Source organism: Eptatretus burgeri, chromosome 6 (genome assembly GCF_056783735.1).
Source record: "Eptatretus burgeri isolate ZD-2024b chromosome 6, Ebu_testis_v1, whole genome shotgun sequence".
NCBI classification, from domain to species: Eukaryota; Metazoa; Chordata; class Myxini; order Myxiniformes; family Myxinidae; genus Eptatretus; species Eptatretus burgeri.
The window spans coordinates 15768325-15787395 of NC_140966.1; the positions used below are offsets into that span (position 1 = coordinate 15768325).

General features: G+C 41.9%; 1 protein-coding gene across 1 annotated transcript in view; it reads right to left on the reverse strand.

Annotated features, from left to right (window-relative positions):
* The window catches only part of ATP5PB (ATP synthase peripheral stalk-membrane subunit b), a 38783-nt gene extending 24717 nt beyond the window's left edge, over positions 1-14066 (reverse strand). Inside the window, exons 1-4 of the mRNA XM_085884179.1 lie at positions 13963-14066; positions 13658-13694; positions 5627-5772; positions 1773-1936 (exon numbers count right to left, since the gene is read on the reverse strand). Of these exons, the coding sequence (XP_085740305.1) occupies positions 1773-1936; positions 5627-5772; positions 13658-13694; positions 13963-14056 (441 nt within the window). The 5' untranslated portion in view covers positions 14057-14066. The remainder of the gene's footprint in view (positions 1-1772; positions 1937-5626; positions 5773-13657; positions 13695-13962) is intronic.
* Between the last annotated feature and the right edge of the window lie 5005 nt (positions 14067-19071).

Genomic DNA, 19071 nt, shown 5'->3' on the forward strand with positions numbered 1-19071 from the left:
GTATAAGTGTTGCCGTGTGCTCGGTAATCGGTAGTAGATCTGCATTGTTGCATTTGCTTTTTGTGCAGAATTGTTGTGTTTCTTCTACTTTTACATTTGCTTTTGGTGTATAATTGTATATGTGTGCTTTCCGTTTGCCAGGAATAAATGTGCTTTATGTTGAACTGTTTTTCCCGTTTCGCTTCGTCTTTTCTTTTATTGAATCTCCATCTTACTTCACGTAAAGGGTTGGTCGTGGGCTAAATACGCCCAATAATTAATCGAACCGTCGAGGTTGACGATAACACCGCTCGGTTATCCCGATAGTACGGAACGGGTCGCTTAAAGTGGCCCGTGTCCGAAGTCGACCTGCGGCGAGGTGCGATCGCCCGGTCTACTCTCCGTGTGGGTACTTAGGTAGGTCGAATTTGGCGAGCAACCCTATCCCACGCGGGGGGCCGATTGGCACGATCGTGGTGAGGCCGAAAGGCCCACCCGTGACTAGTTCCCGGCGTTAGTCCGAGAGGGTCACGACGGGATTGTCCGTCCGGTGGGCGACGTGCCGCGATTCGAGTTACGTGGCCGCTCGCACGCCGGCGGGCGCGAATCCGCAACAATATATATATACATATATATATATATATATATATATATATATATATATATATATATATATATATATATATATATATATATATATATATATATATATATATATATATATATATATATATATATATATATATATATATGTATATACATATACATATATATACATATATATACATACATATATACATATATATACACTTACATATATATATATATATATATATACATATATATATATGTATATATACATACATACATACATACATACATACATATCGGGCGTATAAGAAATAGTGTGGTCGATAAAAACATTAGAAAAGAAAAAATAACTTGCACCAAAAAACTAACATTTTCACGCTTACGCTGACGCCGGGGGTATCGCTATAGCTCTCTGTTCTTCGAACAGGCGAGCTAAAAATGTAATGTTACAGCAATCTTCATTACGACGACTACTACTACAACTACTACGACTACTACGACTACCCCAATTATTCGCACCTTGTGGGGTCAGCTGGGGAATGTTGTCAGCCCGAGTCATTCACAAAAAATGCATTCATTCACACACATTTGAATGAATGTGGCAGGAATTTGGAATTTGTTCAAGGTACCGGCAATAACTGATCGACTTCATGATAGGCATCATAGGATCTTTAATGTCCACCAAAGACCAGTGCTAGCAGACTGGTCTTTGAGCTTAACATCTTTCGAATGGACGGTGCACACACCGATGCCTCGCCTTGCGTGTGAACCAGGGTGATGGTTTATGGCTGGGCCAAGAGTCGAGTTCGGTTGAACAGCTCAAAGGTGAGTGCACATACCTCCAAGCTATTGCAATGACAAAAGTGATAAAGGGGGAGGAGGAAAGGAAATATTGCAGTTCAGATTCTTGATCCCAGTTAAAAGGAAAGATAAAGGATGGCTTGATAAGAGTACCACAGAAATGAGTTGGATAGTGTCTCTTACATGTGGAAAATAATAATAATAATAATAATAATAATAATAATAATAATAATAATACTAATAATAAAATAAGAGGAGAAGGAAGGAAGAGGGAAAAGGGATGAAAGTTTGCTGTCTTTAAGTATGTAATATGAAGATGACCTCCGAATGTATTTCAAGTCCCACTTCTCCACGAAATGATTAATTATAAATTATCACTCACCATACAAATCTGTACTCACATCATTACTTTCATCAATAAACTCCGTAACCTTGTGCCCGTACTTCTTAATGACATACACGATCACAGCCAACGTGCCAAGAGCAGACATCGTTTCAGAATTGATGATGTAGTACTCCTTTGACAGCAACATAGTCATGAGGCCCAATCCCAAAACATAAGGACCTAAGAGAATGATGAAACAATATGCAAGTCAATCACAGGTGAAAACCCAGGAAGCAAGCCAAACAACCACAGTAGAGAATCGTTTCTCAATACCATCTTGAAGTTTTTAAGAGCTGCCAAAAGAAGAAGGCATTGAAACAAAATTATGGATGCCAGTGCTGCTCAGCATTAATCTTCAGATAATTTTTCAATGATGCATTTCAAACACAATGTTTATTTTTGTTTGGAGAGCTATTTTGAATGTATTATTTACGAATAATTTTGTTTCGTCAGGATCCAGCCAAAGAAGGCAACAATCAAGCCAATATACCCATCTGAATCTATGACCGACCTTGAGAAGAGGTTTATTCCCAATAAATCCTGGGCTTCACAATCAGCCCCATCTTCAACTCGGCCAACTCCTTCCTCCACAATGGAGTATTATTGCTCTTTCTCTTTGATGCCCCTCATGTATTATCTTCCCTGAATGTCATTGAGACCAATGACTTGAAAGTCATTGGCAAGATCCACAAAAAGGCTGCAAAACAGGGCTTCCTGATCTTTCACCCAGAGACAGGTTGGTAAACCTTTTAGTCTCAAACCGTCTCTGCTAAGGCCTAACTGTCTCATGGGGTCTTTGAGTCCTCTCCTTTCAGCTCAAAACTCCTTAACCCAACTGCATAAGAAAAGGTACAATGTCTCAACTCAGCATTTACCGCCAAAGCTTATGTAACCAAGTCACATCCCATCTGACCCCACTTTACCCACCATTCAAACCGACAATGTCCTGTATGCTGTTACTATTTTACCTTAGAAAGGAGAGAAAGCTTTATTAAGCCATAACTTTTCCTTAGCTTCGTGACAGGCCCAGAAGGCTCTGATGTGCACGTGCATGTGCTCTGATGTCCTGTTCTAGTTTTTCAATATTTCTTTCAACTTTGCTGGCCTCCCATCTGCTTGGAAGACAGCTGATAAAAAATCCCATTCACAAGAAGGATACAAAACCAGATAATCTCAACTGCAGGCAGCAATAATATTTACAACTGCAGGATAAGCAAAATCAAGGAATCCACCAACACAGCCGACATATTCTTTCCTCTTCCAAAAACTCCTGATCACGAATCATCAGTTTGGATACAGTCTGTCATTCAATTTTAGACTTATTGCCAGTTCTCTTTCAACAATGAATCAAAGCCCTGATTCTGAAATTAAGTGAGTGAATAAGCAAAAATAATTTAAAATAATTTGATGATTTTTTTTTTTAATAAATAGGTGAATAAATAAAAATTCAAGTGAGAGTCGGCAGGTATCTCTAAAACAGAATCCTTTGACCTTTCCCAGTAAAGGATGAGGTGCCTCCTTGATCCAGTGTTACTCTTGCTTACATAAATGATCTTGCTGTTGCTTTAGAGAACCATAGTTTCCTCTTTGCAGATAATTGCAAACTATTAAGTACAATACTGAATCCAACCAAAAGGCTGGCAAGCAGCTGCTTCCCTTGCCGCTGAACTGCATGGGATTAAATGCTCGTCAAACACTTGGAACAAGTCATGCAATTTGGGCAAATCTCACATTCTCACTCTGTCTCTCACGAAGGATAAAATGAATCCAAATCGAATGAGAAGATCTATTTCCACAATCAACCTACTGCCCACCCCAGTGCATTCTCTCCTACCCCTCATTCCTCCCACATCTCTTATCTATCCAAGTCTCCCTCAATTTTGTTCTTCAACTCCACCGTCCGTCCGTCCCTCCCTCCGTCCGTCCCCGTCTCCCTCTCCCTCTCTCCATTGCATTCTGATCTCAATCTCGCTCTTCCACAATCCCAGACTTAACACACACACACACACACACACACACACACACACACACACACACACACACACACACACACACACACACACACACACACACACACACACACACACACACACACACACACACACACACACACTAGAGGGTGCTCTTCGAAGTCACAATGTCAACAGATATGCCTCCACCCACATTAATACATACTTGTACCAAGTTTGACTTTGATCCCTTCAACTGTTCTCAAATTATTGCGGTAATGAAAACCTTGACCTCTTGACGCCGCCATCGAATCAGTTCATCTTTGCATCATAATGTATACTTATACCAAGTTTGGTCAAGATCTCATCACTGGTTCACAAAGTAGAACAGTAATATAATTTTTTATCGACCATGACCTCTGATCTTTTGATCCTAAAATCAAATCAGTTCATCTTTACATCATTATAGATACTTGGACCAAGCTTGATCCCTTCATCCGTTCTTAAGTTATCGTGGAAACATAAACCCTATGACAGACGGACAACCTGAAAACATAATGCCTCCAGGCGACTTCGTCGGTGGAGGCAAACAAAAATAAATGAAAACACTGGAAGGATTTTGGTCTCAAACTTCAAGGCCTCATCAGTTATGACCTCCTGGGCAGACAATAAATCAAAGCTGACCTCCAAGGCAATTGGAGATGGGGTATCCTCTGGTGTTCCATATGCTTCCTTTGGAAATCAATTTTGCATGCAACAAGAGACTATTTTTGCTTTTTTTTGTATACATAGTCAAGGCTTGTGGAAGAGCTGGAAATAGAGTTTTCCATCGAGTCCTTCTCTCTTGCATGGGCTGGTGCCCCTGCTGCACATCTGCCTTTCCAAAACTCACCATTTATATCGGCATCTCCGACAGATGCACAAAGTCTGATTCTCATTAGAGGATGACTATGTGGTAGCTTCTTTTTTTTTTAACCACCTCTGCTCAACATGATCTCTGCTCATTCCTGCCCTTCCCTCCCAGTCACAGGTTCCAGTCTATCCAGGTCCCATCACCCATTCCACATGAAACTCAAAATCCAGGCTTGCTGCTCACGACCACAACTTTGTTCCTCTTTTCTCCAGGTTATGGAACCACTTTCTTCATTTCTTTAAATCTTCCCCTTTCATCCAGGGCTTCAAAGTGGCAGTATACCACCATCTCATGTCACCCGACATCCCTACCTGAGCTACTTCCTACCTTCATACTTCCAATCTCCTGGCAAGTTGCTATGTTGGTGTTTTTACCTCCTCATCCGTTTGTTACATCCACATATGGTCTCACTACCGATATTGGTGCACTGCATTATACCCTCGGCTCTCACCTCTCTCTTCTGCCAGAGATTTTGTCACTCCCATCCCACCTCACTCCCAACCCCCAAAAAAAGATCTTCAGCACAATTTTATTTGTCTTGTTAATCCTCTGCCATTTCTCCTCGAGTGACATTTGTCTGTACTTATTTAGGCAACAGATTGCATATTATCCTCCTTGGCCAACAAACATGTACAAATAGATGACAGGTAGCATAAAGCCCTTTCCAAATTGCTTATGATGCATAATACCAGTTGTTTCGTATGCAGACTGTGGCTGCTGGTTGCATCATTTCTGGAAGCACAGCTGTGCCGCCGATGCAGTGCCCATTACCAGTAAGCTGGTACTCATTTTGCCGACCTCAGAAGGATGAACAAACAGGCTGAGCCAACCTATCGGGTTTTAGTTCAACTGCACGACAGGGGGCTCAAACTCAAGACCCTAAGATCTCAAGCCAGCCACCTTAACCGTTAAGCCAACACCAGGCTTACACAATACCAGTATGACATTTGCATAGACCGACAGAGCAATAACAGCCTCAACAGAGAAAAAAAGAAAACGTTAATATACCAGTAACACCCGTTACAGGGTAAAGGTACTGGAAGAACTCTTCCGGAATGATTCCATGGCGCACTTTCCCTCCCGTCTCAGGAAGGCGTGGCACTGGTGCTGGGCATTGTTGGCTGGCGTGGAACAGTCTTGGAGAGGGAGATATACTGCAAAAGAAATTCAATTAATTAGTGCAAAGTCATCTGAAACTACACATCCTTCGAGATGACAAAAAAAAAAAAAAAATTACCCCCGTGTGGGGGTGACGGTCATCTCTAATGTTTTTTACTATCATAATCGATGAACCGTTGCCAGATATCTCCTAAAATGACAGACTAGATAGGTTTTGAAAATGGCGACTTTCACAACTTTCGCAACCTTGACCCTGACCTCGAATCTGGGAAAAAAAAAATGTCGTTGGGTATCACTCATCGACCTCTACCCACATACCAAATTTCATCAAGATCGGAAGTAAAAAGTTTTCTTTGTACCGGGAGGAGTTTTTGACCATCTTCCAGATCACGTGACGATCAAACGGGAAGGAAATTCAAAAATCTGTCCGGTTAGATACAAGATAATATTTTTTACTATCATAATCAATAAACAGTTGCCAAATATCTTGTAGAATGGCAGACTGGATAGGTTTTGAAAATGGCGATTTTTATAACTTACGTGACCTCGTGACCTAGACCCTGACCTTGAACCCGGACAAAAGTTATATCGTTGTGCAACACTCATCGACCTCTACCCACATACTAAGTTTCATCAAGATCAGAAAGAAAACTTGTTGACGGACGGACGTACGGACATTTGGTCCGGCTTTATTAGGTCATCTCGGTAGAGATGACCTAAAAAATTGGACAGTCCAGGTCCAGCTCAGATACGGAACATCAGCTCGCAAAGATAAATAACTCAAGTGGTTTCGAGAGTGCTTTTCACACATCACAGGTTTGAATGCTCTCCCATTTAATTTTACCCAATGTGTCATAACACTTTTGAACATTTACAAGCTGCAATGCAGATAAAGTGAATATCTATTTCAACAAGAATGTTTTCGAACCTTTCACAATACAAGTGTCGATACTCGTCTCCCGACCATTCTCGGCATTAACCAAAGGATAATAGCACTCATTTTGATACACCGTTGCACTCACAAATGAACAACATTTGTAGACTGTGCGAAACCACACAGAAGGATGGGGTTTCAATACAGTACATGACGTCATAGGTTCACGAAGCATTGGCAGCATTCGCTCTGCATCTGGGTGGATCGAACCCCAGCCGAATGATACTAAAGACTTTTATAAATAGTCGGTGCTGCTTCTGAACTTGATACTCAGCATTTATAAGATAGAGCACAAACCACAGGTTCGCATTCATGGGGAAGAGGGAATTCCCCCTTCATAGCCCCACTGAGTGCGGAGAGAATAGCAGTCATAAAGATTATATCTATCACCAGTACCCAGAGTGCTCTGGGAAGATGACCCTTTCCCCCAATCTCAGCGGGTGTTTGTGTGAATGTCAAGTCTCGTGTTATCTCATGTATCTGCATGTGTGTGTGATTTGTGTCGCAGCTCCTCCATGAGCCTTCGAGCCTGCTGAAAAAAATTTTTTTAACATTTTAAAATAAGGATATGGAGGAAAATGAAATTGCATACAGGGTGTTTCAAAAAGATTGATAAAACTTTGACTACCTGCCTGCCATTTCTTTGATTTTGACCAACACCGTTTTCCCTATCAGGGTTTGGTGGTGTTATCGTGGTATTTGTTCCCTGTGATTTCTAGCTCCGTAGATAAACTATGCCATTGACAGTGAAGCAGAAGACAAAAGTGGTGGCTTTGCAAATGATATTTGCAAATGACTCAGTGACAGGATGGAGCAGTACCCAAACTGGATCAACCTGATCTGGTTCAGTGATGAAGCCCAATGATGCCATCAACAACCACAACAACATTTTCTGGGGGGGGGGGGGGTGGGAGGGCAGAACCACCCGAGAGGTACGTGAAAGGGCCGAAAAAGTCACATGCTGTTGTGCCTTCAATGTCAGATGGGGAATGCTAGGGCCTTACTGGTTTGAGAACGACAACAGCAGGTTGGTGACGATCAAAGATGAGTGCTATCAGGCCGTGCTCCAGAAGTTCCACAATAATCTAGCCCAAAAGGTCACCCCAAATCAGCTCACCATGACCTGGTTTATGCAGGATGGTGCACCCCCCCCCCCCCAAGTACAGCTGGTGACACAATTACTTTACTGTGGCAGCTCTTCAGAAACCACCTCGTTGCCCTGGGCACCCATGACTGGGCACCCCATAGCCCAGACTTGAACCCTCTGGACGACTGGTTCTGGGGGGCTGCCAAGGGCTCTGTCTATGCCAACCACCCTGCCACACTGGATGATCAGAAGCAGGAGGTGTCAGACTCCCTCCTGGCAGTGCCACATGAGACATACAGGTAAGTTGGACAGTGGAGTCAGGATCAATGCCTGTCTGAACCGCACATGAGGGGTACACATCAAGAACGTCAATTACAAGGATTTTGTGGAAATGCCAACATCAGACCTTGGGCTCTCACCAACTCCAGCAGTAACTGACTGCAATAGCAATCAGTGATAGAAAACACCATGTCATAAGCTTTCAATAAATGTTTGGTTCACATTCCTGATGTTTGTTTCTTTGTAAATAAACACTTCAAGTTGCATCACTCTTTTTGAAACACCCTGTATATGTCTTCATATTATTATTTTGTGAAAAATTCAACCGAGAGGTGACTGAATTTAAAAAAAAAAAATTTTCTTCTTTAACTGAAGAACCAATTGCTCCAAAATGTGGTGTGTATAATGCATCAGTAAGCATGTTGCGGAGAAATAATGGTACGCTTCAATTTTTCATCAATCGCTTCCATTCGATATACAGCAACGGAGGAGACGTGTCGATGAACAAATGCCACAAAAATTATGAATGATAACACTGCGTCCACAAGCAATGCAGCCCTATGGTGTATATGATACAGGGTATCCATAAAGTCAATGTGCAACTTTGAACTTTTATAATTTTTCATGTAGACATGGTAGAAACAAACTGTTTATGATGCGAGAAAGTGTAATTACCTCCGCTAACGACGGCGAATGAGGTTATGTTTTACCCCTTTCTGTTAGTCTGTTTGTGTACAGGGTATCTCAAAAAGTTGTAGATGGATCCGGATGAAATTTTGTGGACAGGTTCAGTGTGTGACAAGGACGAACTGATTAGATTTTGGTGAAGATCCGGACCCGGATCCGACTACTAAAATTTTTAAAGCGATTCTTCACCATTGAGTGATAGAGCCAAAAACGATATCTCAAAAAGTTGTGGACGGATTCAGACTAAGCTTGGTGGACATGTTGGGTGTGTGGCAAGGACAAATTGATTCGATTTTGGTGAAGATCTGAATCCGGATCTGGATACGATAGTTATTTAATTTTTAAAGTGATTCTTCACCATTGAGAGATCAGGCCAAAAACGATGCATCGCCTGATATTTCAAAAATGTATTGATTGGCCCCGATATGTTCTCGTGGATCAGGCGTTATATGGCGGAGGTATGCGCTCTACCGAGTGCTCTTCTAGTTAGTATAGAAAAGGGGCAAAAAAAAAAATGTTTTTTTCTTTCTGGTAACCTTTCTTTCTTTCTGGAGTTTCTGGTAACCCGACCTACCCCTAACATTACTGTCGACCCCAATTTTTTTTTTTTGTGAGGGTCGACTTCCGGGTGGCCATGGCATTACTCCGTACCATTGTTGACCACTTTATCTCAACAGAGAATATCAGCAGCATATTTCAGTTAAAGTTGTTTATTTCAGTTAAGGGGTCAGAAAGTTTTATTGACATTTTGAAAACACTGCGCAAACCACCTGAGACACATTGATGGAGTCTTGTTCAGTCGGAAAATGGATGCTAGATAGACAATCCTGACTTTGACACAAGTCACGGCTGCCACGCAGACATTTGGTGTTTGTTTTGTTCACTTAAAGTGTCAATGTGGACACCAAGACACAAAAGATGTCAGACCCATGAGGTCTGTATTTGACATACTTATGTCTGGCGAAAAACGGTTATCACAAAAAAATAAAAAATAAACCAATGTAACCCGCAGGGTGACCCGTATCTTGCCAAAAGGTGACCACGTGTGACTTATTTAAGGTCACAATGAGGTGAACAGAGCTGCTATCCACCAGGAGCGACTCCTTGATGAATATCTGCATACGAGAGATTCCGATGAGAATCGTTCTACAGAGTAACCATGAAAAATATGCTTTTGCCTAATGTCACCAAATGACGTCATAATGTCTCAAGCTTGACATATCTAGAAAGCACTCATCGAGGTGTTCAATTTGAGGTACTACACGATATGGTTCCTAAAACTTGAAAATTTGACCTTGGGGTCAAATATGTTTGACCTGAGGCGCTAACCATGAAGGTCAAGGCCAATCGCCACCAAAAATTAATCAGCTGAGCGCCAGACCATGAACTATATTCCCATGAAGTTTGAAGACTATCCGATCAAAATTACTCAAAAAATAAGGGTTTCGTCGACTCCCCTGATTTGCGACAAAGTGACCTTGACCTTCAAAATTTTGTGCACTGAAAGGGACCTCTATAGGCCTCTGATATGCAAAGTTACAAAAATTTCCAATGATAACTGTGCTCTGCAGAATTTTTTATACATGATTACATACAAACAAACAAACAAAACAAAAAAAAAACATACAAGCTGACTAACATATCTTGCAAAAACTTCGTTTTGGCAAGATAACAACTAAAAAGGTATGTTGTGAAGAAGAAGCTTATTGTGAACATACAGTCGGTCTAAAACTGAAAATGAAGTGGAAATGAATATTTTAAAACACAGAACTGAATTTTTTGAAAATTGACGCCAGTTATGTTACAAAGCAAGAAAAAATGCAACATATTGTCATTATCTCAGTTTCGTGTATGCCTTTAATGGATGGTTCTGTACTTTGTTGGGGGAGGGCCTGTTCATACCCTGTAAACAGAATACATGTTTTATTTCGTACCAAACACCACCTGTCGCTTTGCTGACAGGAAGATGGGGGAGAGGGGGTGGGACAAGAGGAGGGGGGAGCAGGGGAAGCAGAGAGGTGAGGGGAAAGGGAGGAGGGAGGGAAGAGCGGAGGAAGGAAGCGAAGGGGAGGAGGGAGATTGAGGAGGGGGAGAGGGGAGGGAGGGAGAAGGGAGGGTTGTAACAATTGCTATGTTGCCAGATTATGCAGATTAAATTTAAAGTTTCTTATTTTGAAGAGGATATCCCTCCTGGATGCCCCCAAAGGGTGTAATCTAGGATTTTTTATCAACTGAAAAGGGTCTAAATCTGAACGTATAAGATTTTCAGGGTTGATGAATGGGAGATTAGTATTCCTGAATTCCTTCATATGTCCTGTTGAGCCATGTTCATGATATGTTGTCTTTATCACTGCCGAGACCAGCTTCTCTGTTTCAAGGAAAACGAGCAGAGATACTAAATTGATGTCACTTAATCCTGTGACTTGTGGACACAATACTGTTTTACCCCTAATTTGGTATCTCACAACAGACATGTTAAAGTTCATGATTCTATATCTTTTCAACAAACAATGTACACGTACTGGTTGGAATCCATAGAATCTGAAATACTGTAATACTTCCATTTAAACGTGTCCAAAAAATAAATAAATAAAATCCCAACCAACCTACCCCATTCATTGAGGCCTCAGCACAACTTTATCTTTAGAACTCTTATTTTGGTAAAAATGCTGGTTTTTGACAGCCTTCAGGAACATAACTCCTATCTATAGCATTATTCTTATGGTAAAACGGCTTTACATTGGCCCATAAAATGGAGTTCAAAGGGAACAGTTCAGGGAACGAGGTGGCGAAGCAATTGGTCCACGTCTACCGATCCAGTTGTCTGGGAAGACTTTGTTCAAGATCCGCCACACATTCAAAGCACAATGGCAGGGAGCCTCATCTTGCTAATACAAGGTGATACGTGTGGAATATTTAATCATCATCGTTCAACAACAAATAAATTCTACAGCACTGCAAAGGGTTCACCCATTGACCGTTCCTTCTTCCAAAAATGAAAGAACCAATCATGCACGTCTCCCTCCCTGCGAGAACACCAGACATCGATTTTGGGAGAGTCAAAAATTGATTTCATTACATTCATATTGCAGGTTAAAACACAATCGTAGTTATAAAAGTTATAAAAGTTCAAAGTTGCACAAGGACTTTGTGGACACCCTTCACGTATGGATCTTTGGAAACATCAAACACAGCTTTCACTCTTAGATGACACACGTCGTTAAAAATACCAAAATGCATGGATTATGTTTAAGCCTGTTGTTAGCTCAGTGATTAAGTGGCTGGCTTGGGATCTGAGGGTCCCGAGTTCGAGCCCGTTTACATTGCATTAACACCAGGTGGGGTTGACTCAGCCTGTCATCCTTGTTGGCAGATGCAATCGCATTCTACCAATGAACTCACACGACGTAGGAATGGAGTGTTCATACTCCTGACATTTCCCATAATTGGTACAAAGGACTATTAGAAGCAAGTTTGCATATTCCCTTACTGTTCGAATACCGTGTACACGTTCTATTGTTGTGGGCCAGGGTTCCGCTGGCGATAAATGACCACTAGGTGGAGCAGTGGAGGAGTCTCCCACCGAACACCCGGAATTTAGATCGTAACCCTTGGATAACTCCAAAGGTCACGGGTCCCTTAGCGGACCGTGGTTGCCAATATTTTGACGGCGTGGGGTAGGGTTAATTGCCTAATTTCAATATACCTAAATACCCACGTCGTCCAACTACCAGGGAAACAACACCCTCGGCCGACTTTGTCCGAATTGAGTCGCTATCACTGACTCAGATCGGGCGTAACCGAGCAGAGTTACCAAAGCCGCGCCGGACCAGATGAACAATTTACGGCACGAAGGGCCTTGCTAATTCTCAAACCCACACCATGCTAGGCCAATGAAAGAAAGCACAGAAAACGAGCTGGTACATTTAACACGGGTTTATTTAACAAAGAATAATTGGGGAGGGGAGACACAGAGCAGAGTTATCACGAATATTTACAATGATTCAAATAAAAACTTAAATAATTCCTACTTAAAGGATGGCAAAACACACACACACACACACACACACACACACACACACACACACACACACACACACACACACACACACACACACACACACACACACACACACACACACACACTGGACCTCGTGGGTCTATTTTTGGTAGAGCCGGGTACTTCCCCGCCTCGTGCGGTTTCACCGGACCCGCACTTGTGGAGCTTGGAGTCCGTGGACGGAAACAGGGATTACAGTGAGAGCGCTCCAACGCAAAACACCACGGTGGGACTCGAACCCACGACCCAGACCAAGCCACACTCGCCACCAAGACCGCAATCGCCACGATCCTGCAGAACGCACCCTTGTCTACCCAACACTGGTCCAGACAACCACTCCACTACTCTTTTGGTGGGAGGGGCCTCTTCCCCTCACGACTCGCCTCCTGATTGGACGAGAGGTTGTCGGACGACTCGTGGTCACCTCACGATTGGCTGGGGCGTGCATGTCATGCTCGCCCTTCGCTCATTGGGCAGAGGAAACACTCCATGCCCTTTTTTGGGGCGGGGCTCCGATCTGAGGCGATGGAAGCCCCGCCCACGTCTGTGCTCAGCACGCATGCGCGTGAGGAAGGCCGATGGTGGCAGGAGCGAAGGAGGGATGTAGTTGTTATAGTTGCTGTTGTAGAGGATGTAGTAGTAGTAGTTGTAAAAAAAAAACTAACTGGAAAATAACTTCACGCACACACTAAATTCCCATTAGACAGAAGGAAGGATTCTAACTATTAACACATATTATCGAAATAACTGAACCACGGGGACTGCTGACTGTTGTGTGCACAAGGTTTCCAAATCCGTAACATTATTGCTCTTTCAAATAAAATCAATGGCAAAACCGGCGGTTAAAGTGAAAACACGAGAATAACTTCTTACCAAATCCTTAGTGCTTCGGCCGGCTTCAGAGCACGAGCTGAAAATAAATAAACAGCAATTAATTCAAAGAATCTGGGCGAACGAACAATCATTCCCTTCAAACAACGAATAAATACATCGTCTCACAGAATCGGGCCTAACGAGGCGCAGCAGGACTAGAGAGGTCTCTGCTCAAGGGCAGAGAAAAAAAATACATTCAACATGGACCGCATCACTCGAGGAAAATTAACAAATCATTCACAAAGCACTCACAAGGACGAAATAACAATTAAAAAAACAAAAAAAAACCACGATAAAACCACCACCTGAATAGGCAACCACACGGGACAACATCTTCACAGGTCGCAGGAACGAGAGGGGAAACGTCACTTCCGGGAGAGAAATAGAGAAAGAAATCATGGAGGGAGAATGAATGATGGAAAGAAATAGGAAGGAAATTAAAGTGAAAGAGTGAAGGAGAGTGAAAAGAAAGGAGAGTATTGAAAAAACAACAACAACAACCAAAAAAACCAGACCATCAATGAATTCGCTTTTTTTTTTAATTGATTTGTTTTTTATTTTATGTTTTTTTTTTTTTAATATATAATTTTTTTTTAATATATAACATGTTTTTTATATATAATTCCTTCACAAACACGTTATACGTATTGTCCGGTGTCCCGTGTAAAATGTTTTGGCAAGTGTTTTTTTAATTGTTTTTTATTTGCATGAATGTATTCTCTAAGATCTCAGTAGAGAGAAAAACATGGATAACAATTTGACTTTTCATTTTTAAATTTTTTTCGATGGAGTTTCAAACATACCGATGACGTCAATGCTTGTATTTTCAACCGAAACGACGATATACGAGATGAAAAAAAGAAATTAATTCAGAAATTCCAATAAAATTCAGGAATATTCAGGAACCAGGAACTCACTGATAAACCAAATATTTAATCAATAACTTGGATATCTTTAAACTTATTGAAACTTGTGCGGGCCCATACGTGTAAAAAAAAGAATTGTGACGTCAATTGTGACATCATAGCACCGTGTCCTGTCATTGATTTGGTAAATAAATGGCCATAACTTGGGAACCACTTGTCCGATTAATATCAAACCTTGAAAAGGCACATCCACAGAGCCCCAGCGTCAATTGTGACGTCATATCAAACGAAGAAGAAGAGTTGTGACGTCAATTGTGACGTCGTAGCACCGTGTCCTGTCACTGGTTTGGTAAATAAATGGCCATAACTTGGGAACCACTTGTCCGATTAATATCAAACCTTGAAAAGGCACATCCTCAGGTCCCCAGCAATATACCTGGCAAGTTTCAATTAGATCAGACCAGTGGTCGTCGAGAAACAGCGGTCACAGACAGACAGACACACAGAGATTGCTGGAATGATAGATCGATAAACACGATATTTTTTTACAGGCACCGTTTCCCATCAATTACATGTGTCTATTCTGACCATGAAAGGACCAAATTGGAAATAACAAACAACATGGACAACATATCATCGGATCATCTGTTCTCAGCACAAAACGATGTTAAAAAATTACCCCCGTTCTCAATGTTCAGTTATGACCGAAGATGACTGCGCAGTTCTACTGTGCAGCTCGACTGCGCAGTAGAACTGCGCAATTTGGTTAAAGATGACTCGGCATTTTGGCGCGCGCGCACGAAATTATATTTTGAAAATAAATGCTGACCTTTACATTTCGGGTTTTGAAACTTTTGGACCTTCGGCAGAAAATGTATAAATATACAAGGTCAGCTGCTATGCAATGACACCATTCACCAACTTTTACCATGCCCAGTAGAGAATATATAGCCTCCTGAAGGTAGGGCAGTTTTTGCATACTTTGAAGTCACATGACGTGAAAACAAAAGCGAAATTCGAAAATCTGTCCCGACCAAATTTAGATATTGTCCCATATATTCATATGCCACAATCAAATTCAAGATCGCTTGAGAAATGTAGGAGACAGATTTTGAAAATCATTTTCGCATTTTTTGCCAATATAAAAGTCACATGACACAAAAACGAAAGGGAATATCGAAAATCTGGCCTGACCAAATTTAGATATTGTCCCATAGATTCATATGCTACAATCAAATTCAAGATCGCTTGAGAAATGGCGGAGGAGATAGAATTTGAAAATCGTCATTTTCGCAACTTCAAAGGCCTCGTGACCTTGACCTTGACCTTCGGTGACCTTGAAAGTCATACCATCGTGTACGTCTCATCGACCTCTATCAGGATCACTAATGACCAGATCTCCAGCTTCAACTTCATTGTGAACGGACGGACGGACGGATCGAAGGACATCGACACCCATATTATGAGGTCATGCTCGAAGAGATGACCTAACAATGCCACCACTGCCATATAACAATAATAAATTGTGCACCAGGTAAAAGCTTTTTAAACATTTGCTGAACTAATTTTCTTTTCATCATTGGATGAATTTTCATAAAGATGGAAAAACAAACAAATTCCGTTTAAGTTTTACACTGATTTCACGAAACTTTCTTCAGTCATTGGGGTTTCACTAGCCACCTATTACTTTGTCTACCTATTGTTTGCCTTCACCAGTCGTCTTCATGATTGTCACCGGTCGGCTTCATGATTGTCACCGGTTGGCTTCATGGTTGGCACCGGTCGGCTTCATGGTTGACCCTGTAATCTTACCATCTAACCTCAGTTTCTGCAGTCAGATCGTTGTTGAAATACATTATTTTAAACAGAATAATGTTTAAATTTACACTGCAATGATCCCACCAGCATCTCCCTCCTTTTACCTTCCTATTTTGTTGGGTGGGGGGGGGGGGGGAATCAAGTAATATCTTTGAAAACAAACTTAATTCAAACTGAATTCACATATTCATACGTATACATACAAGTCATACTTTTAAAATGCAATACATTCATGTCCTTTACATGAAAATGTTTGCATACATTTTTGATGCGAAACAAGTTCAGCAATCTTAAAAAGAACATCTGTCAGTGTACACTGTCATTTTCATATCATTTGCAAGAAAAGAGATGGGGAAAACACCTCTCGCACAAAGAGTACATTAAACATGTTCATAACATGTACCATGCTTTGCTGTGTTCACAGATTTCATCTCATTTTCACTCTGCATCAATGTTTTCTCATCGAAATATTCATATTTAAGTAAAGTCCAGCTGTTCCTGGCTGATAAAGCTCTTGTCCTTGAAAGTTTGTAAGAGATTAGCGATGGTTTTGTTTCTCCGCTTCATTTTCTTTTTCGTTGCATGAAATTCTCTTTGAGTCGTATGTAGTATTTTTCTTTGCTTTGGTGGAGTTTTTCCTCAAGTAAGCTGTAAGATGTGCTGCGGGAAATGGTCATCAGCGTGAGCTTTCTTTGAGGGAGGTGAGGAGCCTGGCTCTTCAGTGTCATCCATTGGCAAATGTCTCTTGCATGGAGGTTTCCTTTTCCTGATGGGAGTTTGTTTGTGGATGGGATGAGTTGGAAATAAGTGAGGAATTGCGCTGCTCAAAAAGGTCATGCTTTGTCACCGATGGGTCAACATTTCTCGGATGAATGTCTGAAAACAGAAATTAGAAAGATAATGAAACATAAGTTTGCATCCCCTTCACAAATATACTATTTACCTAATATGACTGAATACATGTACATGAAAGGAATTGAGGAAGCGATTACAATAAAACGTGACAAACAACGACTGGAGACTTAACATTGAGAAAGTCGGCAGAGACCCCTGAGAGAATCAGCCGTCGCTTCAAACCCAGAACTGGAAGCACAGAACACCATGCTTCCTTTCCTTGTCCTTATGCACTACTTTCCCCTCCCCTCACACTGCATGCCCCTCTCCTCATGCTGCTGTTGTGGAAGTTATTGCCTAACATTTTATTTGGTCCTGTATTTACTTTTAATCAACCGTTTAACCGACTCAATGCAAATCCTGTTATTCAAATGACAGACACCGATCAATTCACTTGCCACAACGTGAAAGTACATTACATCAGAGAGTTTTATTATACTTGGTACTTGGCCAGTCCCAAGGAGTACAACCCACTGAGATGGTATACATCGTCACGTGCTTGCACTAAAACAAGATTACAATTTCTGGTATTTATATACTTTCATGGGAGAGTGGAGGGGGCTGTTAAACATTAGCCAAAGAACTCCAAAATGCAATACATGTCTTCTAGGTGAAAAGCAAATGATGTAATCATAACAAAGTTTGGTGTTATCAGAAAGGTCACTTTGTTCCATAGCAAGACATTCCTTTTATCAACATTTAGGGCAAAAGACTCTTGGTTAAAGGGAAGCATCACTGACAGCCAATTCGACTAGTAGTATAAAAATTAAATTTATAAAACACCAGCACAATTACAATTTAAAGTACATTAATATAATTATTTTCTTCCACACTGCCTTCCCCTCCATTCATGCTGCCTTCCCCTCCCCTCATGCTGCCTTCTTATTCCCTCCCCTCATGCTGCCTCCCCTTTTCCTTATGCAGCCTCTTGTTCTTCGCTTTCCCTCATGCTGCCTTTCCCCCCTCACACTGCTTCCCTCCCCTCACGATGCCTTCCCCTCACCCCTCTCATTGACTTCCCTTTTCTCGCTACCTTCCCTTCCCCTCCCCTTCCTCACGATATCCTCCTCCCAAACCCTCTCCACCACCATACAACTCTCCGGAAGTTGAGGAAAAGAAGGGAGTGTTAACGAATGTGCAAGTCAGACAAATGAAAGATTTTTTTTCCGCAGTCAGAACTGCTGCTCCGATCAATTTCACAAGTCGTCTCAGATTAAGAGATTCTAGAACCGATCATATGTGCGGAAATTAAATAAAGGCACAAACACCGGTGAGGTTGTTTTTTTTTGACGATTGAAGGAAAATGTCCTTCCTTCCTTTCCTCTTACCCTCGCGCTTTGACGTTATGCACTCTACCACCACTCACTTATAAAAGGAATTTCCACTGTTTCTTCTCCTTCGGTTGGTACTGTTGTTGCGCCGGGTTCGGTGGTGAAGACGACTGCCAGACAGAGCAGTCGGGCCATCTCCTACCGAACACCGGAATTGAAAGGTCGTCACCCCGGATAACTCTGGAGTCGACGGGTCACTTAAAGGACCGTGGTCGCCAATATTTTGACGGTGTGAGGTAGGGTCCACTTGTCTATTCCAATTTACCTAAGTACTCATGCCATCCAACTAACGGGGAAGCCACACCCTCGGCCGACTCTGTCCGAACCGAGTCGCATGTACCGACTCAGGTCCGGCGTACCGAGCAGGAGTTACCAGAGCCGCGCCGGTCCAAATGACAACTTACGGCACAAACGGCCTCACTATTTCTCAAGCCCGCATCATACTGGGTCAATGGTAGAAATGACAGGCAACGAGCTGGAAGATTTAACAGATATTTATTTACAA